The sequence below is a fragment of the Salmo salar genome, chromosome 03, assembly GCF_965601325.2.
Source record: "Salmo salar chromosome 03, fSalSal1, whole genome shotgun sequence".
NCBI lineage: Eukaryota > Metazoa > Chordata > Actinopteri > Salmoniformes > Salmonidae > Salmo > Salmo salar.
In genome coordinates this window covers 52,382,583-52,409,826 of record NC_138293.1, presented here as the reverse complement: position 1 = coordinate 52,409,826, position 27,244 = coordinate 52,382,583, and the positions used below count along the sequence as shown (strand labels likewise).

Genomic DNA, 27,244 nt, shown 5'->3' with positions numbered 1-27,244 from the left:
CTGCGTTCTAATACGCAACGTAGAAGGATTTGTCTAAATGTACAGTATATGAAAGTGATGCTATGAAAAGGATTATTTCACTTTATCAAGCTCACTGTGACTGACAAATCACTGCCTATTACTGTGATTAAAAAGAGCATATGAAACATTGTTTTTCATGAGGCCTACCTGTGCGCCTTCCTTTAAGCACCTCTGTTTGAACACCTCTCCTGTCCTTGATCCATACCACATACAGCCATTTGCGGATCTTTTCAGTGTCCATGTGAAAGATAGTTTTGGCGAGGATGGAACATAGTCAGTGGACATTCTGAACCTTGTTTGAGGTCAGTAGGTCACATGACCAAGGAGCTATTGAAATTCTACATTTTGAAAAAATCATGTAAAACCATGTGAGATAAAAATGGACAAACTAAAGGGCGTGCAATGTGTAGGCCCACTCAGTGGACATTCTGAACCTTGTTTGAAGTCACTAGGTCACCTGACCAAGGAGCTATTGAAATTCTACATTTAGAAAAATTCATTTTAAAACCATGTGAGATCAAAATGGACACACTAAAGGGTGTGCAATGTGTAGGGCCACTGAATGGACATTCTGAACCTTGTTTGAAGTCACCAGGTCACATGACCAAGAAGCTATTGAAATTATACATTTTGAAAAATTAATGTAAAACCATGTGAGATGAAAATGGACATCTAAAGGGTGTGCAATGTGTAGGCCCACTGAATGGACAAACTAAAGGGTGTGCAATATAGAAGGGTTGTCAGTGGACATACTGAACTTTGTTTGAAGTCATTAGGTCACATGATCAAGGAGCTATTGAAATTCTACATTTTGAAAAATTCATGTAAAAACGTGAGACGAAAATGGACAAACTGAAGGGTGTGCAATATGTAGGCCCACTAAGTGGACATTCTGAACCTTGTTTGAAGTCACTAGGTCACACGACCAAGGAGCTATTGAAACTTTACATTTTGAAAAATTCATGTAAAATCTTGTGAGATGAAAATGGACAAATTAAAGGGTGTGCAATATAGAAGGGTAGTCAGTGGACATTCTGAACCTTGTTTGAAGTCACTAGGTCACATGACCAAGGAGCTATTGAAATTTGAATGTAAAAAAAGTTTGTACTTTGTTTACACTCCCTAACTAATTCAACTTGGAATACAAAATGCTGCTCACATTTCCACATGTTTATTAGCTTTGGAAAGCAAATTAATGTCCAAATCGTAAAAATAAGACCTGTGCAATGTTGTGCGCAATTCTTCCAACATCATGACACTTATTTGGAGTCTGTGGCTCAAGTGGTTTGAAAGCTATTGAGGTTTGAAAGCGCGAATACCAGTCGAATATCCAACTTGAAACTGTCTTTACCTCGCTTCTACATCGATTGTAAAGCGGCTTAATGTGCTTAATTTTTAAAGTTATTTCGACACTTTAGTTGTGATACAAACCTTATCAAAACATATAGGCCTTAGGGCTAGACTACATGAGATGTGCAACTATGATTTCAAAAAGGCATGTGCTGTTTCTTGCATTACTGCACACGCTGGGCATCATTCACAAGTGATAGGCTAATATTCACACCCATCAGACTATTCTTCATTTAATCTTGTCTTTACATATAATAAATAATGAGTGAAATGAGTTTTTATTTAGAATGGCCCATTATCATGCACCTGTCTCGGGGCAGTGGGAAAAAAATACATGTCATCTATGCACTTAATTAGCGAATGGAGGACGCTTTTCAGGTCGCCCAAAAAGTTACATATTGCAGCTTTAATTTAAAATAGAACTTCTAGAAACGTTACATGGTTACATTGCAAGAACATTCTGAGAAAATCGCTGGACTGACACTCATCATATGCTCCAGAAAATGTTTACATTTCTTGTTGGATTTTTTTGAAGATGCTTTTATTTTATTTTTTATTTTACCAGTTAAGTTGACTGAGAACACATTCTCATTTACAGCAACGACCTGGGGAATAGTTTCAGGGGAGAAGAGGGGGATGAATGAGCCAATTGATCACAATGTTCACTCAAATTGTTCTGTATTAATGTAAATTGAAATTCTCAGTCAGCATGTGTTACCATGTAGTACATTATAGTGTATTAGGCTTCTGTACACGTTTTCACCCTGTCCTGTTTTTAATTGTAATGTGCTTGTATACCTGAGGCCACAAATAAATATTGTTTGAGAGAAATAAGGTTATTAGAAACAATCCCTGAATGCAATACCTTTTTGTTAACCTGAAAGTCTATACTATATCTGCACCCTCGACAGATTTGTTCAAAAACAATAACCATCACCTAATACAGTATTCACTAATGAAGAACTCACAGATGACAGAGCAACTGAGTTTTCTAACAGGTCAATGAGCTAAGCCAGTAATGGTGGTATCAAATGAGACATCAAATGAATCATCTGTTATTTGTTTAATTCACAAACTATCATGAAAACAAACTCCAACGCTAATCATTTCAACAAATGAAATGTACTCAACAATGTTCAGGTTGTTATGAAATTTTATTACACGTCAATATCATAATTGTTAATGTGATCTACCCTGAACACTTCGCAAGATGTTAACCTTGAAGTTGAAACAGCAGTTTGTAAGATTTCCAGTTATTTCATCTAATGAAACACTACACATCACACATTGTGGCTTTAAAACAAAACAACTTTTCCATTTGCAAGTTCGTGTGCATTAATTCATTTATCCATTCCCATAGTTTTGCCACATCCCCTCTCCAACTTCTCACTCGTCTTTGGATTTCTGCTCCTTGCGGGCCCGAGAGGCCATGACTTTGAAGAAGAGAGCGGGACACAGGGTGCGAATGTAGACGGCCAGAGTGGGCAGGGGCCCAGCCAATAGGACCTCTTTACTCCTGTGACGGACAGCCTTCAGGACCTCTTGGGCCACATCTTTCGGTTCCCGCCCCAAAGCTGTCGTCTTATCCAGGACTTCACCAGAGTAAAAAGGAGAGAAATAAATAGATGACTAATGTAATTACAGAGGGGAAAGGCAGAGAACATGAGAGAGTGGCCAGTTAATTCCTCTCCATTACCTCCATATTTGGAGCCATCCCACGTGACAGCGTTAAGAGACAGATTGGTTCTGATGTAGCCAGGGCTGACAACTGTCACCTGGATATTGTAGCGCTCCATCTCAGCCCTCAGACAGTCAAAGTAGGCCTGGGTGGCGTGTTTGGAGGCTGCATCTGCTCAAAACACATTGTTTTTATTCCTTTACTAGTACAGATATCACTGACAGAGCTATTTGCAGGTGGAAATAATACCTGTTTCACCTTCCTTTGGAAATGTGCTGTATTACGGTTTGTAGATTTCTGTTGTGTTATACATTTTCCAAAAGATCAAAATATGTTGTGATTTCATGGATAATTATTTAACCTCAGTTATAGGGTTGGCATCACTATCGCTACATTACTCACAAGCTGATCTGTAGGGGATAGCAATCTTCCCCTGGACACTGCTGATGACCACTACGTGTCCACTGCGCCGGCGAACCATGGAGGGCAGTAGGGCTACAGTTGGAGAGAGAGGGATGGAGAGAAAGGGAGAAAACAAAAAAAGTTGAGAGTGTAGAGAAAAATCAAGAGACTATATGAGCTCAAGACATGAATAGCATTTGTCATTTGACCACAGAGAGAGTACATTTGGAAATCGGGTGATCATAACCTTTACCTTGAGTTAGAGCTATGGGCCCAAAGTAGTTGGTGTCCATGACGTCCCTCTGTACGGAGATGTGCGTCTCCAGGATGTTGCCGCGGTGACTGATGCCGGCGTTGTTGATGAGGACGTCCACGTGGCCGTAGCAACTCAGGATCTCCTTTGCGGCCATGGCAACCATCTCCGCTGTGTCGGACAGGTCAAAGATGACCATACAGGGGGTGTACATCTGCTGGTGATGACATCACAGACATGTCATAAGAATTCAAGGGGTGCATCTCAATAGTCAAATGTTCCTCTCTCCCCCATCTCCTTTCCTTCATCTGACATGATGTAAAAAAGCTGAACTGGTGAAGGCAAATTTCTAGTATCCAACTAATCGCTCTCCCTTATCTTATGTTTTCAGATCAGCCCAGTGGAGGAAGAGGAGATGAGAAGTGAGTAAGTGCGTGTCTCTATACCTGCCGCTGGCTGTCTGCTGCGGTGAGCTCCTGAACTATGTCCTGTAGCCTGGCTCTGTCCCGGCCACACAGAACCAGCCTTGCTTTGGCAGCATGGAACACCCGAGCACACTCTGCAACACAACACGCACACTATTTTAAAGGTATAGTTCACTTTGAACTAGTACCTAGAACCTTTGAGTATGTTTTTTATTTTCTTTTTGTGATTCTGTCTATGTAGCCTACATTGTGTATGCTGCCAAATTGCCTCATTGAGGACATTAAGTTTTCTAATCCAAAATAACACTCACCTCTCCCCAGGCCAGAGCTGGCTCCAGTGATAACCACTACAGTGTCCTGGATGGTAGTCCCCTGTTGAAGCCTCTGGAGCAGCCGGTAGAGCAGCACCAGCCCCAGCCCACCCAGGACCAGCGGCACCCCTCCCCCCATTACACGCTCCATGGCTGGGATGATGTGGTCCGGTCCAAATCAGTTTACCCTGCCTGGATAACACACAACCACTTCTCTTCAGGATTTCCAAGCTGCTTCCCAAATGGCACCCTATTTTCTATATAGTGCACTACTTTTGATAGGAATCTGGTCAAAAGTAGTGAACTGTGTAGAAAATAGCATCATTTCAGAGACAAGTTAAAGGCTGCCAACTTGTGAGGATCAGCAGAAATCCTTGCCCACCAAATTAAAATATCGTAAAAGTGTTCTTCAATAGCGCAGGCGTTTATTTGCTTAAATCACTGAACACAACAGGCGCTAATTCGAGACCTACTTCTATTTGAGCCAGGTGTCTATTTCCTTAATGAACACAGCTTTTGCATTGTTTAATTCCAGCATTCACTTCCAGCATTTTAATCAATTTCTAAATGTCCTGCACTAATGTGTTATATACACACTGTGTCATGTTTCTTTTGTCTTGGTACGCTTTAGTTAAAAAAAATAAGAAATAAATAAATGTTCCTTGACAGAATAATGAAACGCTGTGATAAGGCCGTGACCTCAGAGATTTCCCTTCAAAATAAAAGTCCTACAATGAAGTTGGTAAAGAATTATACAAATGGTCAAAATTCATAACATTTTATGAGGAAATGAAAGCGGACTTAGAATTTTGTTTAACAATATGAAAAAAGGAATGAAGTTAATCGCCTTTATAGCGCAAATAATAATATAGCATTGACATTGTTAATAGCATTAAAAGTAATGATTACTTGATAGTTATGGTAACAGTAATAAATGTTATTTTTTTATAATACTTCTATTAATAATAATAACAATATTATAATAATCAAATTTAGAAAACACTTGTTAATTATCCCATTGGTATTGCACGATGTTCAGCACATTTTTCATATTGGACATACATATTGTGTCACAGTAAAGGGGGGGGGGGGGTCCCATTGTACTCAGGAGCACCTCTATTTACTAAGAGAGTTTTCTTGTGAATTTTTCATAGTGTATTTACCATCACAAACCAATGCTGGCACTAAGACCACACTCAACGAGCTGTATAGGGCCATAAACAAACAAGAAAATGCTCATCCAGGGGTGGTGCTCCTAGTGGCCAGTGATTTTAATTCAGGAAAATTGAAATCTCATTTCTACCAGCATGTCAGGAAGATTTTACCTCATTTCTACCAGCATGTCACCTGTGCAACTAGAGGGATAAAAACTCTAGATCACCTTTACTACACACACAGAGACTCATACAAAGCTCTCCATTTGGCAAATCAGACCATAACTCTATCCTCCCGATTCCTGCTTACAAGCAAAAACAAGAAATTTCAGTAACGCGCTCAATATGGAAGTGGTCCGATGAAGCGGATGCTAAGCTACAGGACTGTTTTGCGAGCACAGACTGGAATATGTTCCGGGATTAATTCGATTGCATTAACCTGTTATGGATAGGGGGCAGTATTTTCACGGCCGGATAAAAAAACGTACCCGATTTAATCTGATTATTACTCCTGCCCAGAAACTAGAATATGCATATAATTATTAGCTTTGGATAGAAAACACTCCAAAGTTTCTAAAACTGTTTGAATGGTGTCTGTGAGTATAACAGAACTCATTTGGCAGGTCAAAACCTGAGAAGATTCTGTACAGGAAGTACCCTGTCTGACCATTTCTTGGTCTTCTTGATTATCTCTATCCAATACAGGGGATCTCTGCTGTTACGTGACACTTCCTACGGCTCCCATAGGCTCTCAGAAGGCGGCAAAACGCTGAATGATGTCTTTGCAGGCCCTGGCTGAAAAACAGTAGCGCATTTGGATAGTGGTCGATCAGAGAACAGAGACTGGAGGCGCGTGCACGAGGCGACACCATGTTTTTATTCTTTCGTCTTTGAACGAAAACAACGACTCCCGGTCGGAATATTATCGCTTTTTTTACGAGAAAAATCGTATAAAAATTTATTTTAAACAGCGGTTGACATGCTTCGAAGTACGGTAATGGAATATTTAGATTTTTTTTGTCACGAAACGCGTCGGGCGCGTAACCCTTCGTCACCCTTCGGATAGTGTCTTGAACGCACTAACAAAACGCCGCTATTTGGATATAACTATGGATTATTTTGAACCAAACCAACATTTGTTGTTGAAGTAGAAGTACCGGAGTGCATTCTGACGAAGAACAGCAAAGGTAATCCAATTTTTCTTATAGTAAATCTGAGTTTGGTGAGGGTCAAACTTGGTGGGTGTCAAAATAGCTAGCCCGTGATGGCGAGCTATCTACTCAGAATATTGCAAAATGTGCTTTCACCGAAAAGCTATTTTAAAATCGGACACCTCGATTGCATAAAGGACTTCTGTATCTATAATTCTTAAAATAATTGTTATGTTTTTTGTGAACGTTTATCATGAGTAATTTAGTAAATTCACCGGAAGTGTTCGGTGGGAATGCTAGTTCTGAACGTCACATGCTAATGTAAAAAGCTGGTTTTTGATATAAATATGAACTTGATTGAACAAAACATGCATGTATTGTATAACATAATGTCCTAGGCGTGTCATCTGATGAAGATCATCAAAGGTTAGTGCTGCATTTAGCTGTGGTTTGGGTTTATGTGACATTATATGCTAGCTTGAAAAATGGGTGTCTGATTATTTCTGGCTGGGTACTCTGCTGACATAATCTAATGTTTTGCTTTCGTTGTAAAGCCTTTTTGAAATCGGACAGTGTGGTTAGATTAACGAGAGTCTTGTCTTTAAAATGGTGTAAAATAGTCATATGTTTGAAAAATATAAGTTTTTGGATTTTTGAGGAATTTCTAATTCGCGCCACGCCTATCATTGGATATTGGAGCAGGTGTTCCGCTAGCGGAACGTCTAGATGTAAGAGGCTAAGGAGTTTACCACATCAGTCACCGGCTTCATTGATAAGTGCATCGACAACGTTGTCCCCACAGTGACCATACGTACATATCCCAACAAAAATCCACAGATTACAGACAACATCCATACTGAGCTAAAGGCTAGAATTGCTGCTTTCAAGGAGCAGGACACTAATCCGGACGCTTAAAATAAATCCCGCTACGCCCTCCGACGAACCACCAAACAGGCAAAGCGTCAATATAGGACTAAGATGTGGCAGGGAGTGCAAACTATCATAGATTACAAAGGGAAACCCAGCCGAGAGCTGCCCAGTGTCACAAACCTACCAGACGAGCTAAATTCCTTCTGTGTTCGCTTCGAGGCAAGCAACACTGAACCACACGTGAGAGCACCAGCTGTTCCAGACGACTGTATTATCACGCTCTCCGTAGCTGATGTGAGTAAGACCTTAACATTCACAAGGCCGCAAGGCCAGATGGATTACCAGGACGCGGATTCAGAGCATGGGCTGATCAGCTGGATAGTGTCTTCACTTACATTTTCAACCTCTCTCTGACCCAGTCTGTAATACATACATTACTAGTCAAAAGTTTGGACACACCTACTCATTCCAGGGTTTTTCTTTATTTTTACATTGTAGAATAACAGTGAAGACAACTATGAAATAACACACATGGAATCACGTAATAACCAAAAAAGTGTTTTATATTTGAGATTCTTCAAAAACAATGCAATGGTGGAATTGCTGCAAATAAACCACTACTGAAGGACACCAATAAGAAGAAGAGCCTAGCTTGAGCCAAGAAACACGAGCAATGGATATTAGACTGGTGGAAAACTGTCCTTTGAGATTTTTGGTTCCAACCACTGCGTCTTCGTGAGACGCAGAGTAGGTGAACAGATGGTCTCTGCATGGGTGGTTCCCACCGTGAAGCATGGCGGTGGTGGTGTAGGGGTGCTTTGCTGGTGACGCTGTCATTGATTTGCAAGGCACACTTAACCGGCATGGCTACCACAGCATTCTGCAGCGATACGCCATCCCATCTGGTTTGCGCTTAGTGGGACTATCTTTTTTTTTTCAACAGAATAATGACCCAACACACCTCCAGGCTTTGTAAGGGCTATTTGACCAAGGAGAGTGATGGAGGGCTGTATTAGATGACCTGGCCTCCACAATCCCCCGACCTCAACCCAATTGAGATGGTTTGGGATGAGTTGGACTGCAGAGTGAATAAAAAGCAATCACAACATTCTTATTGGCAGACTCAACAGCCTTGGTTTCTCAAATGATTGCCTCACTAGGTTTAGCAACTACTTCTCCAATAGAGTTCAGTATGTGAAATCGGAGGGCCTGTTGTCCGGACCTCTGGCAGTCTCTATGGGGGTGCCACAGGGTTCAATTCTCGGGCTGACTCTTCTCTGTATACATCAATGATGTCACTGCTGGTGATTCTTTGAGCCACCTCTACGCAGACGACACCATTCTGTATACCTCTGGCCCTTCGTTGGACACTGTGCAAACTAACCTCCAGATGAGCTTCAATGCCATAAAACTCTCCTTCCGTGGCCTCCAACTGCTCTTAAATGCAAGTAAAACTAAATGCATGCTCATCAACCGTTCGCTGCCCACACCTGCCCGCCCGTCCAGCATCACCACTCTGGACAGTTCTGACTTAGAATATGTGGACAACTACAAATACCTAGGTGTCTGGTTAGACTGTAAACTATCCTTCCAGACTCACATTAAACATCTCCAATCCAAAATTAAATCTAGAATCGGCTTCCTATTTCGCAACAAAGCATCCTTCACTCATGCTGTCAAACATACCCTCGTAAAACTGACCATCCTACCGATCCTCGACGATGTAATTTACAAAATAGCCTCCAACACACTACTCAACAAATTGGATGCAGTCTATCACAGTGGCCATCCATTTTGTCACCAAAGCCCCATATACTACCCACCACTGCGACCTGTATGTTCTCGTTGGCTGGCCCTCGCTTCATACTCGTCGCCAAACCCACTGGCTCCAGGTCATCTACAAGTCTCTGCTAGGTAAAGCCCCGCCTTATCTCAGCTCACTGGTCACCATAGCAGCACCCACCCGTAGCACGCACTCCAGCAGGTATAGCTCACTGGTCACCCCCAAAGCCAATTCTTCCTTTGGCCACCTCTCCTTCCAGTTCTCTGCTGCCAATGACTGGAATGAACTGCAAAAATCTCTGAAGCTGGAGACTCTTACCTCCCTCACTAGCTTTAAGCACCAGCTGTCAGAGCAGCTCACAGATCACTGCACCTGTACATAACTCATCTGTAAATAGCCCATCCAATCTACCTCAACCCCATACTGTATTTATTTATCTTGCTCCTTTGCACCCCAGTATCTCAACTTGCACATCCTACCATTCCAGTGTTTAATTGCTATATTGTAATTACTTTGCCACCATGGCCTATTTATTGCCTTACCTCTCTTATCCTACCTCATTTGCACATGCTGTATATAGACTTTTCTACTGTATTATTGATTGTATGTTTGTTTATTCCATGTGTAACTCTGTGTTGTTGTATGTGTCGAACTGCTTTGCTTTATCTTGGCCAGGTCGCAGTTGCAAATGAGAACTTGTACTCAACTAGCCTACCTGGTTAAATAAAGGTGAAATAAAAATAAAATGCCAAGGTAACCTGTCTAAAATTACTTCCACCCTGTAGCCCTCACATCTGTAGCCATGAAACACTTTGAAAGGCTGGTCATGGCTCACATTAAAACCATCACCCCAAAAACCCTGGACCCACTCTAATTCACATACCGCCCCAACAGATCCACAGATGACACAATCTTCATTGCACTCCAAACTGCCCTTTTCCACCTAGACAAAAGGAACACCTACGTGAGAATGCTGTTCATTGACTACCGCTCAGCGTTCAACACCATAGTGCCCTCCATGCTTATCACTAAGCTAAAGACCCAGGGACTGAACACCTCCCAATGTAATTGAATCCTAGACTTCCTGATGAAGCACCCCCAGGTGGTGAGGGTAGGCAACAACACATCCACCACGCTGACCCTCAACAGTTTTATTTAACCTTTATTTAACTAGGCAAGTCAGTTAAGAACAAATTCTTATTTACAATGACGGCCTACCCTGGCCAAACCCTAACCCGGGCGATGCTGAGCCAATTGTCCGCCACTCTATGGGACTCTGAATCATGGCCGGTTGTGATACAGCCTGGAATCGAACCAGGGTCTGTAATGACGCCTCTAGCACTGAGATGCAGTGGCTTAGACCGCTGCGCCACTTGGGTGCATGCTCCGTCCCCTCCTGCACTCCCTGTTAACCCATGAGTTTGCGACACGACGATGAGACAGCCTATAGGGGGAGGTCAGAGACTTGGCATTGTGGTGCCAGGACAACAACCTCAACGTGGGCAAGACAAAGGAGATTATTGATGACTACAGGAAATGGAGGGCCGAACACACCCCCATTCACATTGACGGGGCTGTAGTAGAGCGGGTCGAGAGCGTCAAGTTCCTTGATGTCCACATCACTCAGGAACAATCATGGTCCACACACACCAACACAGTCGTGAAGAGGGCACAACAATGCCTCTTCCCCTCAGCAGGCTGAAAAGATTTGGTATTGACCCTCAGATAATTAAAATGTTATACAGCTGCAACATTGAGAGCATCTTGACAGGCTCCATCACTGCCTGGTATGGCAACTGCTCGGCATCCATACGCAAGGTGCTACAGAGGTTAGTGAGTACGGCCCATTACATCACTGGGGCCGAACTTCCTGCGATCCAGGACTTCTATACCAGGTGGTGTCAGAGGAAGGCCCTGAAAATTGTCAGACTCCAGCCACCCAAGTTATAGGCTTTTCTCTCTGCTACTGCATGGCAAGCGGTACCGGAGCACCAAGTCTGTGACCAAAAGGCACCTGAACTGCTTCTACCCCCAAGCCATAAGACTTCTGAACAGTTAATCAAATGGCTACCCAGACAATTTACACTGACCCCCTTTATTATTTATTTATCTTCATGGTTTTGGACTGACTCCCTTGCACTGGCTCTGTTCACACTCACTAGACTCTACCCTCACACATACACTACACTGTCACTCCAACACACACACATTTTACATACGCTGCTGCTACCCTCTATTTTCCTGATTGCCTTGTCACTTTCACCCCTACTCAATGTGCTCCTGCACATTGACTCGGTACTGGTACTCCTTGCATATAGCCTTGTTATGGTTTTTATTGTGTTACTATTTCCTTTTTATTTAGAAAATATTTGTCCTACTTTTTAACTCTGCACTGTTGGGAATGAGCTTGTAAATAAGCATTTCACTGTAAAGTCTACCACTTTTGTATTTGGCACATGACCAATACAATTTGATTGATTTCCAAATACACACAGAGCTTACACCCCAAGGAGCATCATTGCTCATCTGCAGCCCGTAAAGAGGGGCCAATCAGCTTAAATCCAATAGTTTTTTCATATTGGGGGGGGACACCATTTTCTGTAAAAAGGGGGTCCATTCTATTCAGATGGGCTAATGGGACAATTTGGAGCAGTGGCAGTCAGTGCAGTTTAAGATGAGTTTATTTTTACAGGGACAGCGCACTTCGGTAAAAGTGCTCAGTTTCAACTGCAGTCCCTGGGCAGGTTATTAAAAACAATAACAATACAGACAAATAATGAGCAGTGAGCACATGCAGAGCAACATAGGACAAGCAAGACGTTGCATGCAGACAGAGCAACGTAGCACAAAAAGCAACAAGACTAAATCCATAAAAGCAACAAAGTGTCTTCATGTTTTTTGTGAAAGTGTGATATGTGGTGCAGTTGTGTGTGTCTGATGGCAGTGTATTCCAAACATGGGAAGCCCTCACAGAGAAAGCAGATTGACTAAAGGTGCTTTTCCTTAAGGGAACTATACAGTCACCTCTCATGGCAGACCTTGTGGATCTGCTGCCATATGTTTGGGTTTTCTGTTTAACAAAAGTACTGAGTGGAGGGGGAGCCAGGCCACTTAGGATTTTGAATACAAGACATGCGTTGGTGTATTGCACAAGATTTTTCCAACTCAGGAGCTCATGCTTTCTGAGGATGTAACAGTGATGATGGCCATTGGGCTTCCTATCAAGCCTTTGAGAGCCTGTTTGCAGACATACTGAATGTGTTTTAATGTTGTACAGCAAGCTTGGGCCCAACTAGTCAAGCAGTATGTTAAGTATCATAGATTTGATGTACAGTTTTGCCACTTCTGTAGTCAAACAATTTCGTATAAATTGGAAATTAGCTAGGCTGAATTTGGTTATTTGAGGGAGGACACTTTTTTTTTTTAAACGAGCATGGCCTTATTTCTATTACAGCATATTGGATGACTGTCATTCATATTCCATTCCCTCAGCTCAATGTAACACTGATAGGTTTAGGCTACTACATGATTGTAAAATTGTTCCTATACCCACCATGAGGTTGCTACAACCTAGCCTATGAATGAAAGTGTATAACGTAGGTTCACAGGTCGAGAGAAATGTAAGTAATCAAGGTGACAGACAGTGACACGTTCAATACCGCCTTGCACTCTTGCCTGCATCTAGCTGATCTAGGGTGTAATCATTAGTCCCAACAGTTGCAAACAAAAGTTTATTGGACAAATTCAGGTATGTTTATCCCCGTTTAAGAAACATTTCAAGCACTACACACAGCCTACATCGTTGTCACCATATTAGCGAACATCATAGTCAACATAGCTACTTGAACTAACACGTTAGTAAACCCGCTACAATCATGCAGTACAGTGTACAGTCAGCAAGCAGTTACACCCGTGGGCCCCCTGTGGCAATAAATTAATAAAACCAAAAGATTACCTTGACATTGAAGAGTTCCAGTGTTGGATTGATATAGCCAGCTAGCTAACATAGCATCCCTCTGTTTGAGTTAGCTGCACAAGTGAAAGCTGCAATTAATTCAACAAATAGCTAGTTCGCTCTCTTGCTTCTTCATTTTTAAGAAATGAATTTGTTCAAAACTGTTCAACTATTGTCTTTCGCTCTCTTTGCGTCAACTACTCACCACATTGTATGCACTGTAGTGCTAGCTAGCTGTAGCTTGTGCGTTCAGTACTAGATTAATGATCTTATCCTTTGATTGGGTGCAAGAGCTCTGAACTTCTGGAGGACGTCCTCATTCCTGTGTATGTCCATGGAAGGGGGTGAGAACCATTAGCTTCCTATGTTTTGTATTGAAGTCAATGTACCCAGAGGACAGAAACGAGCTGTCCTCCGGCTACACCATGGTGCTACACTAGAGTGCTGTTGAGGCTACTGTAGAACTTCTTTGTAAACAGTGCGTTTTAATCAATTATTTGGTTAAATATATTTATTATAGTTTTATCTGAAGAGGATAACTTTGTTTCACTATTTTTATGAAATTCACTGAGGATGGTCCTCCCCTTCCTCCTATGAGGAGCCTCCAATAATTCGGAGTACAATGCATTTCTCATCCCAGGGTTGAGGTTCGTTTTCCGCCGGCTCCGCAATGTCTTAGGGCGTTAGGTCCAACATTCGCTCCAGCCTGGGTTCGTATGCGTTACACACATGCTTTATAGCGCGGATCGACACTAATGCAGCTGTAAGTAAGGGGGTCTGCTGGCTAAATAAAAAGAAGCACACAACAGTAACAGCTGCTGTTATGTTCCGACCGTATACAATTACACACAGTTTGGTCTTCTAGCTTGTTTACTTTACTACAAGGCAGAACCCTCACATTAAATACAGAAGAATCAGTCACTAGCTACACCAGTTGCTAAATGATTTTAAATATTCCACAACCAAGTCTTCTTACTAAAATATGAGCCTAGCTAGTACTGCAGCTACTGACAGATGGCTAATAAACTCAACATGACTAACCAAAGTGCCGCAAATATCTTATGTTGTCATATCGAATGACTTTACACACCTGTCCGTCTGAATCGTCGTCAACATAAAGGTTTGATGGTAATCTTTGTTTAAATCTGAACACCGACAATAAAGTAACCCGGAAGCAGCTAGGGAAGTTTAATTCCAGCCAATCAGTTGTATGTGACGTTGGAAGGATTTCTGCCAATTACGTGTAGGCTGTCAATCAGTGCGCATTATTGCTAACCCGGGGTATTCCGTTTTTAACCAGTGGAAACAGGTTGTATTCCTTTAGTTTACAATAGTTTCAACTCAACACATTATATTTATATCTGTCACACCCACGCGTCACCAAAGATTATGGATATACTGACAAGATACATGTCTCTCCGCCTTAACAATGGTAGTCGTTGTCCACGATGCAGAACAGCTAAAGAACACAGCGGGCTGTCTAGCAACCTTCTATCCTTTCTTAGGATTGGTGGATACATCTCATTATTGTAATCCTGTTTTGAATATTCGATTAGGGTTGTTGACGTCAACTGCCTGTATGCTATAGCCTCATGTCATGAATATGCGTAGCCATCTCAGACAACTCTTGAGAAAAACACTTTATATCGGAGTTGCCGGGAAGTCACGTTTCCTACTTATATCTGTACACTCGTAACAACTTAAGCATTACGAAACTTCTATTTCATCAAATAAACGTCACGTAGGAAATAAGCCATTTATTTGTTGTTGACCAAATTCGACACTCATTGACCTCCATAGAAAAACTCCTTGCTTGGTATGCAAAACGACAAATACGCCACCTGCTGGAGGGAGACAGATTTTCCACCGAATTGGGACTCTTTTCTCTGGTATCACACCATTCTCAACTGTCGACTCTCAAATGCATATCAAGATGATCCAAAGATAGAGCTTCAGGTAATAAGCTAGCACAATTACTAGAAAAAAAACATTGTACATTTTCTAAGTATTTTAACTGCAGTCCCAACAAAGACTTTCCAGGTTGTTCATGGATGGGCATTGTTTAGTTTGTATAATATATTGCAAAGTAGCAATGTGAAAGAAAACACAGGCAAACAGGGTAAGTTGCCCTGTATTGATGATAGCCAAATACTTTTTTGGCAATCAAGCCACCATCAAGCTGCAAAGCCTTACAATTTCAAATAATACTCCAAATAAAACTAAATACAATTGAAAACCATAATGGTTAAAAACAACACAAATTAATATTGCTCTCTTTAGTGAGATTTCTTTCTAATATTTTTTAAATGTAACTATGAATGATCATTTTCTTGTAACCTGGCCAAGTCGTGTGTACACGAGGTTGTCATGTTCTATTTTACATAGCAAACAACCTGATTTTTAAGATGAAAAAACACCACAAGAAGACTACTGGCAACATTTGGGACTGAAACTCAGATCCATATACACTGTGTATTCCGAACTTTAGGAACACCTTTCTAATGCTTCCCAGTTGGCTGGATGTCCTTTAGGTAGTGGACCATTCTTGATACACGTGGGAAACCCCACCAGCATTGCAGTCTTGATACAAACAGGTGTGCCAGGATCCTACTACCATACCCCATTCAAAGGCACTTAAATATTCTGTCTTGCCCATTCACCAATCAATAGCTCACAATCCATAAATCAATTGTAACAAGGCTAAAACAACATCCTTTAACCTGTCTCCTCCCCTTCATCTACACTGATTGAAGTGGATTTAACAAGTGACAACAATAAGGGATTATAGCTTTCACCTGGTTAGTCTGTCATGGAACGAGCACGAGTTCTTAATGTTTGGTACACTCAGTGTATATGTCCCTTACATACACAACCCACTCCTACACTCAGAAAGTCCCCATTAAGTGTCTAACAATCCCACAAAGAGCTCCATCTGGACAGTCTTTCTGCCCATAACTGCATGTGTGTAAAGGACAAAGACAGACCAACACAATGTTGGCGATTCAACATGTAGAATAGTTGGGAAATGAACAGAAAGGCAATAGGACTTGCTGCACATGGCCGACATTCGTGTTGATCTGTTTTGTCCTTAACTGACTGGTGAGGGATGACCAAACAAGTATGTTTAAAGGTCTTGACTTTGTTCCAATAACTGAGTAAACCTAGAAAGACAAATCTGAAAACAAAGGTAATGCTATTGCCTTTGTGATTCAAGACATGGTGTAAAATTTGTTTAATGAAAAAGAAAATACAGAAAGGAGAGTTTGAAATATCCTAATGTTTAATGAAAGGGTGACATACTGATCAGCAAGAAAGGGGTACAGTAAAACTACAAGGAATAGACATGTTGGTAATACTTAAGCCTGTCCGTTTCAACTGCAACACAATTCAGTCTATTTCTTTTTACTTAGCTACCCCTGTGCCCTAACTTAGTGTATTGAGAGGGGTACAGGGATGGGGAAGAGGCGCAAGGGTACCATATGGATAAGTGCACTGGTGATGTCACTTACAAGAAAATAAGGGAAAAATAATTCCTTCTAGTTTGAACTATATCCCTCTGATCCAGCAAACAGCCCAAAAGTAAGCGCCCGCGCAAGTGGGGGTGGGGGGGGGGGGGGGGGGGTTAGGGGCAAACCCTCGACTCTGCGCATGGCTTCCACTTGGCTTACTACTGGGTGGATTCTTTCTTTTCCCGTTATATTTTTTATTATTTTTTTATTTATTTTAACCCTCTTCAGAGTACGCTCATACCACGTAGAGTTCGTAGATCTTCTTGGCGCAGTAGGCCAGGGCGGCCAGCGCTATCGTGTTGTGGAGTCTCTTTCTGTGGATGTCGTCCCTGCGCACCAGCACCACTGGCGTGGAGGAGGTGAGTGTGTGCAGGGGCAGCCGCGAGAGTTTTTGGCTGTCGTACTCCACCTGGTACTTGCAGCAGGGATCGAACTGCCAGGAGATTCCGTAGAGGGCGGAGCAGGCCACGCTGAGGGCACCAGCGGGCAGTGCCACGTAGCGCGAGTACTCAGGTGGCAGCGAGAGCGGCGTCAGGAGGCAGGCGGTGCCCGACAGGACGGCCGTCTTGTGCAGGCAGTTTCCCACGGCGATCCAGCGGGCCGTCTCGTCGCCAATGCGCGTGGGCTCGATCACAATGTACTTGTACTGGGCCTCCAGTGCCTGTTCCAGCTCGTACTCAAACTGGTCCTGTGCATTCTCCCCATTGTAGATCTCGTGAACGATGTAGCAGTCCGTTGCCGCCATCACTCCCCTGTGTACAGAGAGATGAGATAATGAGGGAGAGAGAGGGGATTAGAAATAGTAAGTAGATGGAAAAGGAAGAGAATCACAATATTAAATTCCAATTATTTTCCAAGCTTCATAGCAATTGTGCAGCTTCGGGGCCTAAGGCAAGTGGTTGCAACAGTTTTTAATGATTATGTACAGATGAATACCACTTGTGAAGAAATAAGGGGAACAACTACTTTAAAAGAAGTGTACATATAGTCCATGACCTTGATATCAGATTAGAGCACAACACCTGTTTTTTCAGCCCACTGTATGATAAAAACAAGACACTTTTGTGGAACTTTGACATATGTTGCCTGTGCATGTTTGACATAAATAAGAGTTGTTGCATCAAAGGGAAAGTAGGGTATTTTCTCATGTTTAGAATTCTCAGAGTTCACTATCTAGTCGTCAGTCACTGTCAAGTTGCCTGTTAGTAATAAGCTATGGTGATAACTTTATTTTATTTAACTCGGCAAGTCAGTTAAGAACAAATTCTTATTTACAATGATGGCCTACCCTGGCGAATTGTGCGCAGCCCTATGGGACTCTCAATCACGGCCGGATGTGATAGTCCCTGGTTCGTATCCAGGCTCTGTTGTGAAACCAGGGAACGTTAACGTAGCTATGGACAATATGCAGGAGAAAACAAAATGTAGCTATAGCAAGTGTAAATAACTCACGTGTAAAACTCGAATCTCTCACTTTGCAAACATTATGCCCCACGCAAGAGTGCTAGCTAGCTCCCCAACAAGATTAACACGGCATGCTAAATAAGACTGCGTTCGTAAATTCACCCTGGCTGAGAGCACTCTGAGTCAGACACTCCAGAGCGAATTTACGAACGCACCCGTCAAGTAGCTAACTGTTAGCTAGCTAACGTAAATAAAACTCTGGGTTAGCGAGCATGTTGATCATTCACAACTGTTTCAACAATTCCAGTAACACCTATATTAGCTACGTATAACATGGGAGCTGTTGTGCTGTATTGGACGCATCTTTGCATAACGTCAGGTCATAACGTTACATTGGTCAGCTCCACCGCTGTTTGGAAGCTAGCTGCTCTGAAAACTAGCTAGTACATCAATTACAAGCGGCGAGTAAAACGTTAGTATTGTGTTATACGACGGATATGTGCTAGTATATCTACTTTGTAACGTTACAGCATGTTTTCACACTATTTTAGTTGGGATGGCTAACCTATCCAGAACTTGACTTTGAAGCTTTGACGAACAGGCTAGCAAAGTTAGCGGCGATAGCAAACATGCTAATCAAAACATCACATGAGCAATTATGGAGGAAGGAATTCGGGAGTGACAGCTGCATTTTGCTTTTAAAGGCCATATATTGGAATAGTGAACGTGTAGGTATCATAAAATAGACCTTGTTCACAAAAATAGTCGTGATATGGCAATGATTGAGTCTAACTGACCTCTCCCTGTTGACTGGGACACCGCGCCTCCTTCCCAACGACGCCATCTTGGAGAACCAATACACGACTGCTGTCGACGCAGTGCAAGCTAGGCTGTGTAGTGTATGTTATACTTGCAATACACTGCGAGGACGACTTAATATACTTTGTCGTACTACATTTCCCATAATTAATTGAATGCATCTAGGAAGTACCACTCATTATTTATACCATGTAAATGTAGAGGTCAGTTTAATTTACTACACTAGTACATTTTGACGTAAACTGTAATCCAAAATGTGCTCAACACAAATGCGGAAAATGCTGCCTACACAAATCATGTTTATGTTTTGTAACAGTTCAGGAATGACCAATCACAAGCAAGGACAACACTATGGGACTTAAGAGTAGGACAAACCATTCTATAGCCAGATTGCGCAGCAGGTAAATTGTTCCACTTGCTATTATGGGCTACACTCACACTTCAATGCAACGTACTGTCACACTGAAGTGGGGGTGATATTTACCTGCCTCTGGTTGCTATACTTACCCAGATTGTGTCCTGTCCTATCCAAGCTTCTCTAGTGAGTTGATATCTGGCTTATCGCACACACGGTGTAGAACACTAAACTGGAAAGTGTGTTGTAACCCTGTACCAAGCCAGTGCAAACCCCGGTAACGTGCAATCCATTAGCCTGCTCCCTGCCTCCCTCACCAATAGATTAATTGCATAAAGTGCACCTTTAAAATGTTATTACCTTGGTATTCTGCAGCTCAGAGATGAAGTATACTAGGAAACTACTTTAAAATGTATAAGGCACTTCTATATGATTGTAAATCAATGGTTAGTAAATTAGTCAAATAAGGTATTTAATTTAAAACAAGAGAGACATGGAAAATAATCAGACTGTCTGCAGACTTTATACCCATCTCTGTCAGACAGTAGGCCTACAGAGCCATCCCCTGAAGACTCAGTGTCCTCAGTTTTACTGCCTTCCTGACCAGTATGCATTCAGGCACCTAGCAAATAGTACATCTCACCTAGGTCAAAGCCAGAGAGAATCTCTACTGTAGTTTTAGATGCTCAGCAAATAAAAAAATACAACCTGTTACTTGATATTGGAATTTTGTTGTCTTAAGCCATGCTTGTAAACTGTATAGAGAAAATGTCACAAGATTTAAAGTGTAGAACAGCCCGGAATTAGTGCTTTTACAGACAGTAGAAGATTACACCGACTGTCGATGACAGTTCTATGGCAATATCTCATGTCAGATAGCACAGCAGCTTACTGTACAGTAACATTTAAGGTGAAGGGTAGGCCTACTGAAGAGTGGTTGTCCTGATGAACATGGGGACAGATAGTCTTGGGCAGCATAGTAGGAATAGAGGGAAGCGCCTCACTAGCCCACGACAGGCTGACTGCATGTAGGGGATATAGCCCACAAGTTGATGGTATAAAGTAAACCAGGTGTGGTCCACCCTCCTGGAGAGCTATTGGATGTGCACACTACTGCGCCAACCCTGCTCTAACACACCTGATTCAGCTAATCAAGGTCCTGATGAACAGCTGTTTGTCTTGATGGTTTTGACGAGAAGACAATCATCCTGAAGGATCAGGATTGCATTACACTCCAGAAAGCTGTTCCTTTCCTCCTGCTGTTGTTCACTCATCTTCAAAGGACCAGCCAAGACTGGATAGGTGAAAGCAATACCGGCCGAAGTGTGATGAGACATTGCTTCTTACAGTACAAAAAAACAGGAATCCTGCATACAGTCTTGCCACTGTATACACAATAAGACAGCAAGACTCTACAACATTCCTTTTTTTTTTTTTTTTTTAACACACAAACAAACGGATGTCCATGCCCATGGAGGACAGGCTACGAGTAGTCAATGGCACTCGGACAGTTCCTTTACCACTGCTCTCCAACTGGGAGTCTTTATGTCTGTAGAGATAGGGATAGCTATAGTATTGTTTCCCTCTCCCTTACCACCCACCCACCCATCCCAAAAACAGAGCAAAGTCCTCCAAACAGAAAGCATGAGGCCATGCTTTCTAACTCAGTCTCTCTCCACTCCTCTCTGTCATGGGGTCACATGGGGTGGATGTGCTCCAGGTATTGAGGTTGGGGATTCTCTTTGACGTATTTCTGGATGTACCAGCAGGTCAGGTGAGCCTTCAGATCCTCTTCCACCACAAAATCCATGGCCGCCTGCAATCAACAGAACATTGCCATTTAATTTAGGAGTTGTTTTGTAGCTTGAGTTTACAAAGTAATTGTCTTTGTCACTCTGGTTTTATTTTAATACATGCAGTAATCAGGGACTGCAGATGAAAGGTGAGACACTTGCTCTGTTATATTTTATATAAAGATTTTAAAATAGTAACATTCCGGTCTACACAGATCTTCAAACAAACCATGTTTTAATTTCCTTCTTCCTCTTATCGCTACCATAACTGTTCCCTTGATATTACCCACCAGCGCTCTGAGCTGAGCTCATCTGGCAAAGCACTGCCTAGACTGAATAAACAGGCCAATGCTTGGATTTCCAGAATTACAAGCAACATTCATATTGCCATGCAGCTGTTATAAAGAGAACTAGATGGGAAAGAGAGTCCAAACTGTCCAATAAAAGCAGTTCATCAGCTGCCAGCTTAGGAAACTATATTTACTATTTCTTACTACATTAAAGAGGTACAAAGACTTCTCTCCATACACAGAGTGAGCTGCACAGGTCCAGATTGCAAGAAGGTTCTCCTGCAGAATTGTTGTGATATAGCAAATGATGGGTAACATTATGAGTTGTTTTTGGACAAGGCTATGGGCTCAAATGCCTAACTACTAATACTGAGACCAATGGACTCCCATTGCTTATCTGAAAGGCACAGATAAATGTTAAAAAGATATAGGGACATAATAGGAGTGAGAGTGTAGTGTCTATTTTGGCATTGGGCAATGGTTCCATTCCATATTGTCACAGTCGAACCTTGGCCAGGTGCTTGGCAATGCCTCTCCCTCTGTAGGCGTCTGGAACCTCTGTATGCTGCAGGTCCACAGTCTTCTTCCCGACATACTCGTACAAGAGGACCGCACGGTCATGAGAGCCTGGAACCAGAGAAAAGGGTTTACTTTTTTTTTAAGTAAAAAAAAATTATAATCTAACCTTTATTTAACTAGGCAAGTCAGTTAAGAACAAATTATTATTTACAATGACACCCTACCAGGAAACAGTGGGTTCATAACAACTGCCATGTTCAGGGGCAGACCCAGAGCTTGGAGATTCGATACAGCAACCTTTCGGTTACTGGCCCAACGCTCTAACCACTAGGCTACCTGCCGCTCCGAATTTAAAAGGGTGCAATTATATGCTAAATAAGTAGGGCTACCATGCGCGACTATTAAAAAGGTCTGTACACATCAGTCTGATTCTCCATCAGACCTCAATTAAAGATCTATCAAATATAGGGATGCGGGCAGATAAATGAGGAATTGGGTTTTTAGAGAAAGTTGAGCAGATTCTCTCAAATCAGAAGTATTTTTTTAAGCGAATGTGCATGCAAACTAGCAAACTAACTGAGAAGAACAACATTTTAGATGCGTGACAGCAAGAGCATTCAATTCAACCGCTCAATGCCAGGAAGCTAACAATTATCCCAGTTGGCTAACGCTACAAATCTTTGGCTATGCCACTTGAGTTCTAGCTAGTAGCTTTTTGTCCGTTTGTTTACAACAACGACCATTAGGAAAAAGTAAGTTCCTTATCTAAATTACAGTTTGACTACAATGAAGACTCTTTTGCGCTATGAAAAAGTTGGTTAGCTAACTAGCTTAAACGCACTCTTTGGTAAACAGTTGATAAAGGGGAAAACACGTACGATTTCGCGTAGCTAACGTTACATTACCATTTAGTCGTATATTAAACTGTCGCTTCTTTTTATCGTGTTCTACTGTTATCGGAGTGTTGATTTCGGGGACATTCATCTGTGTAGCCTGGGCCATGGTCTTTCGTCGTCCTTTCGCCAAAACGTATTTGATTGAGGTGAAATGGATCTCAAAGCGATTAAATCATAGCCACCTCAAACTCAAAAGACTCAATATCCAGCAAAACAGTCCATCATCCTCATAGGAAGTCTACTGTAGATCACATGGTCTGAGCGGACCAATGATTGCTGCGATTCTTGATTTGAGAATGGTCGTGTTCCAGGCCGCCTACATTGTAGTTGAGTTGCGCATAATCAGTTTATCTTGTCATCAATTATCAGTTAATGTATCACATATTCATGGGGTTCATTCGATCAAGGTTAAACACTTGACTTACTTCAACATTTGCAGAGATCTGACAAACACACACATGAGAAGCGCTTACCAAGAAAAACTTCAGTAAGGACTAATTCGAGGCTGAAAGGAATTGGAGCAGATATGAAACAGACAATCATAATATAAGTCATAAATATCAAATTCTCTGTTTGTTTCAAAACCAACTTTATAAGAGTTTTTATAAATAGGTTATATTTGACTCAAAATTCCATGATGTACATTAAGGCATTGTTGGCAGAATAGATGGATGCAGTTCAATGCATTTCTTGCTAGTCCCAAAATATTGCTATCAGGTTGTAAATCACAGCTGGCCTGGTACATTGTTTACTGCCGCTACCCATTCGGGATGCACTGTTTCAGTTTCAATGACTCAATATTTTGAACAAAAACGGACAACTGTAACTAAGGCTGGGAGTGTCAATACAATCAAACTAGCAAGGGCAATGATCACAAATCAGTCATAATGTGGCTAATAGGCTAGCATACGTGTCAAACACAAGGCCCGCCGTCCGAATTAGGCACACATAAGCGAGTATAAATGAGTCAACAGTTGAGTCATCTACTTTATGAAATTACAGCCTTATGCACTTGTAAAGTTAATTCAACTTCAACTGCGCTGCTTTCGTGTGTCCTGTTTACAGCGCTGCAGTGGAGGGAAAGTGTACAGACACATGCCACAGTCCTAGCTAGGCTACTAAAATGTTGCAGCCTGGCTTCGGTTTTTAAAGCTTGACAATGAATAACCAAAAAAACAAAACCTGCAACAAAACACCATTCAAAAGAGAGACATGTAGGCCTGTTACACCAACATTTGAGCAGTAGCCTAGGTTGGCTACTCAACTACAATACATTTTGAGTGCACCATACAGCAACGATGCATTCAACCGCACCAATGATCCATGCAGTGCAAAAAAATGAAAAACATGTTTTAAGTTGAAATGTTACAACAACCTATAGCTACTTTTTAGTTATTTGGAGTTATTCAATACTTTTTATTTGGTCACAGCACATCATGCACATCTGCAAGCATAGCAGCAAAGGCTGGGCAAATATTATTTATCTATTTTGTTTTAATATGTTAAATTGCTATATACAGCATCCTACATACATAAGTGGACATTATAAAGGGTCATATTTTTTCTGATAAAACAATGGCCAGTTTGGGTCGCAGTTGCACTCCCTGCTGGGAGGATGTCATGTCATTGGAGGAGTGGATGAGTGGCTGACTTTTCTCCCTCATATCGTTTTTTGTTGGGTAACAGAGATGCTGCTGGTGTTATTTGGTTAGCTAGCAAGAAAGGTGAATCGCTTTGCTAGCTAGCTATGCTGAACTTGAACAACCGTTATCCACAATTAACATATCTCTTAGTTGTCAATCAAATGTGGCAATAATTCTAACCAAAAGGAAAGACTGTATTATTCAAAACAACGTTATTATAAGATTAGCAAAAATGAAGCAATCAACCATCACTAAGAATAGTCAGAGTTCAAAAGCTCAATGATCTGAGCTAACTTTCGCCTTTTATAGAAAGTACATCCTTTTATCTTTGTGACAGTTAGCAGATGTGCAGAAACAGGCCCTGGGAACAGAGTTGTAAAAATAAATTTAGCTCATCTGTGTAGACCAAGAAAGCTGATATCGCCACCACTCTCTGTTCCTACCTGCACTTCCCACATAGCTAAATTCCTGCCGATCGAAAACACAGGACTGTGGTCGCACCCAAGCAGGTCATAAATCTGAACGCTCAGATTTATGACTAAGTCTTAAAAGACAAGCCTATATCAGTAAATATATTAACATATAACAATAGACAATTCTCTAAGTAAAAACAGCATAGTATGTCCAATTATACAGTATAGAATTGTCATGAATTTCCCTCTCGGGTGAGGATCATAGGCGCCAGATCGGCCAGCCCCCCCTCTCCCACTAGAGTTTTGTGACTTAACAACCGGGTCGTAAATACCTTGCAGGAACTCTCTCTCCCACTCTGCAGAAATGGAAGTTAAAATCCCTTTGTTACCACAGAGACTTTGCAGTACTGTGACATAAAAACGTTGGACATTTCTAACGTAAATAATGTGGTAAATGGTTCGTGGGGCTCAAAACAATCATCATGTCAAATAAGTTGTTGTTGTGTGATATCATTAAGGACGGTATAACCAAATAACAGTAACTCTACAAATGTATACATTCCAGTTATCAGATTTACATCTAAATGTTGTGGAACTGATATGATTAAATATGAAATGAATTGTGAGAAAATGAAATGTGACCGTAGCCTTCTAAATGAGAAAATTGTCTTTCATGTAAAGTTTTACCCAGTCAGTATCCACGCACAGACCTTATGACAAAAGGAGGGACTGCTCTTTTTCTCCAAGTGTTTAAAATGACTCACTGAAGAATTTACATTAGACCAAGTAGGCGGACGGTAAGCCGGACGTCACAAATCGTTAGACAATAGAGACCAGAAAAATGTGGAGCGGTGGCTGCACGTTGAAATGATAGGAATTTAAATCTCTAGAGATCAGACAGCATGAAGAGTTGGCTACACGGCTGAGAAATTATTTAAAACTAAAGACCAGTGTGACCGACAGTGTGAGCTGAAAGGTACGAAATGTTTAGAAACTCTCTCTTGAAGAATACTACATAGGAACATTGTCTACAGCTGTTTAAGTACTTTAGTCTAGTAAACTCGACCGAGGACCACCGTGTGATACTTTTAAGGATCCATTCTAACAAACACTTCCAGAATAAAGATCTGTTCTAACAGATACTCCGAGACTAAGAAGCTATGACTACAAAGCACATGGTGACATCTGGTTGACAACCAGAGACTTTCTGATGAACTACTCTCCACAGACTGATCGAGTGATTTCAACAGAGTGAGACGACAAAGACATACAAGCGTAAATATGTACATTGCATTTCTAAATCCAAATGAGCGATTGTTAGGGTGCTAAATATCCATATTTACAATAGTTTAATTCTTCTAATTAATGTATAATCAATCCTGTGTGTGTGTTTATGTAATTCTGTGTGATTATTTAGTTAGTAAATAAATAAACCAATTTGTGTATCACTGAGTCATCATGGAGACTAGGGTTCGTGCAGATTTGAAGTCAACAACATTCAGAATGAGACTGATGAGGTAATAATGATAATTAATGGATGACAGGTATAAATATATATATCTTTAGAGTTACATCGGGAAACGGCAACTCATTAAACAAACTTTTTCCGTTGTGCCCCAAGATAGCCAATGAGTTAATTGTTACATGAGTAATTTAATCGTAATAATTAAACATAGTTAATTGATTTGATAAAATAATCACCATCGCATTAATGGTACCAACGTCAGAACATATTGATCTAAGATAGAATAAGGCCTTCATGTTACATTCAGCCTATATGAAATTGAAAAGCAGATTACATTATACACCCAGATTAATATAGTCCATTTGAGTTGTAGACAGGACTTGTTGGTTGTGTGTGATGCCATTTGAACAATACATAGATGTTACCTCCGTGTTGTTTCTCTGACATAGTCAGTGTAGAGTTAAGTACTGAATGCTACGAGCCACTTATTGTAATGGCTGTTGTATAGAGAGGACCAAAGCGCAGCGTGTTGAGTGCTCATATTGATATTTATTAACTAAAAAAACACTAAAGACAAAATAACAAACGGCAAACGATCAGAATACAGTTCTGTCAGGTACAGAGACTAAACAGAAAATAACTGCCCACAAACACAGGAAGAAAAACCCCTACTTAAATATGATCTCCAATTAGAGATGAGGACCAGCTGCCTCCAATTGGAGATCAACACCCCCCCAAAAAAACATAGAAATAGAAACCTAGAATTTAAACATAGAAATAGAAAA

General features: G+C 41.4%; 3 protein-coding genes across 11 annotated transcripts; all 3 read right to left on the bottom strand.

Moving 5' to 3' along the window:
• Positions 1–2,506: 2,506 nt before the first annotated feature.
• dhrs7b (dehydrogenase/reductase (SDR family) member 7B) lies at positions 2,507–14,840 on the bottom strand. Of its 6 annotated transcripts, XM_045714908.2 has the most exons (9): positions 14,444–14,529; positions 13,559–13,675; positions 13,354–13,427; positions 4,441–4,632; positions 4,151–4,263; positions 3,705–3,921; positions 3,452–3,544; positions 3,068–3,220; positions 2,507–2,963 (listed from the first exon to the last, which is right to left on the bottom strand). In XM_045714908.2, the coding sequence occupies exons 4-9, from the start codon at positions 4,589–4,591 to the stop codon at positions 2,758–2,760; spliced, it is 933 nt and encodes a 310-aa protein (XP_045570864.2). In that variant the 5' UTR covers positions 4,592–4,632; positions 13,354–13,427; positions 13,559–13,675; positions 14,444–14,529; the 3' UTR covers positions 2,507–2,757. The 6 variants fall into 6 exon arrangements, with proteins under 6 accessions (XP_045570864.2, XP_082829695.1, XP_014047709.3 ...); XM_082973569.1 differs by lacking the exon at positions 13,354–13,427; XM_014192234.3 differs by lacking the exons at positions 13,354–13,427; positions 13,559–13,675 and having other exon boundaries at positions 14,444–14,840.
• A 1,770-nt stretch (positions 14,841–16,610) lies between these two features.
• On the bottom strand, positions 16,611–19,701 carry tmem11 (transmembrane protein 11). 4 transcript variants are annotated; one of them, XM_014192231.3, is made up of 3 exons: positions 19,064–19,179; positions 18,151–18,226; positions 16,611–17,614 (listed from the first exon to the last, which is right to left on the bottom strand). In XM_014192231.3, the coding sequence occupies exon 3, from the start codon at positions 17,605–17,607 to the stop codon at positions 17,098–17,100; it is 510 nt and encodes a 169-aa protein (XP_014047706.1). In that variant the 5' UTR covers positions 17,608–17,614; positions 18,151–18,226; positions 19,064–19,179; the 3' UTR covers positions 16,611–17,097. The 4 variants fall into 4 exon arrangements, with proteins under 4 accessions (XP_014047706.1, XP_082829693.1, XP_014047707.1 ...); XM_082973567.1 differs by lacking the exon at positions 19,064–19,179 and adding an exon at positions 18,315–18,514; XM_014192232.3 differs by lacking the exons at positions 18,151–18,226; positions 19,064–19,179 and adding an exon at positions 19,593–19,701.
• A 194-nt stretch (positions 19,702–19,895) lies between these two features.
• natd1 (protein NATD1) lies at positions 19,896–23,169 on the bottom strand. Its single transcript, XM_014192233.3, has 3 exons — positions 22,948–23,169; positions 22,032–22,150; positions 19,896–21,256 (listed from the first exon to the last, which is right to left on the bottom strand). The coding sequence occupies exons 1-3, from the start codon at positions 23,042–23,044 to the stop codon at positions 21,137–21,139; spliced, it is 336 nt and encodes a 111-aa protein (XP_014047708.1). The 5' UTR covers positions 23,045–23,169; the 3' UTR covers positions 19,896–21,136.
• Between the last annotated feature and the right edge of the window lie 4,075 nt (positions 23,170–27,244).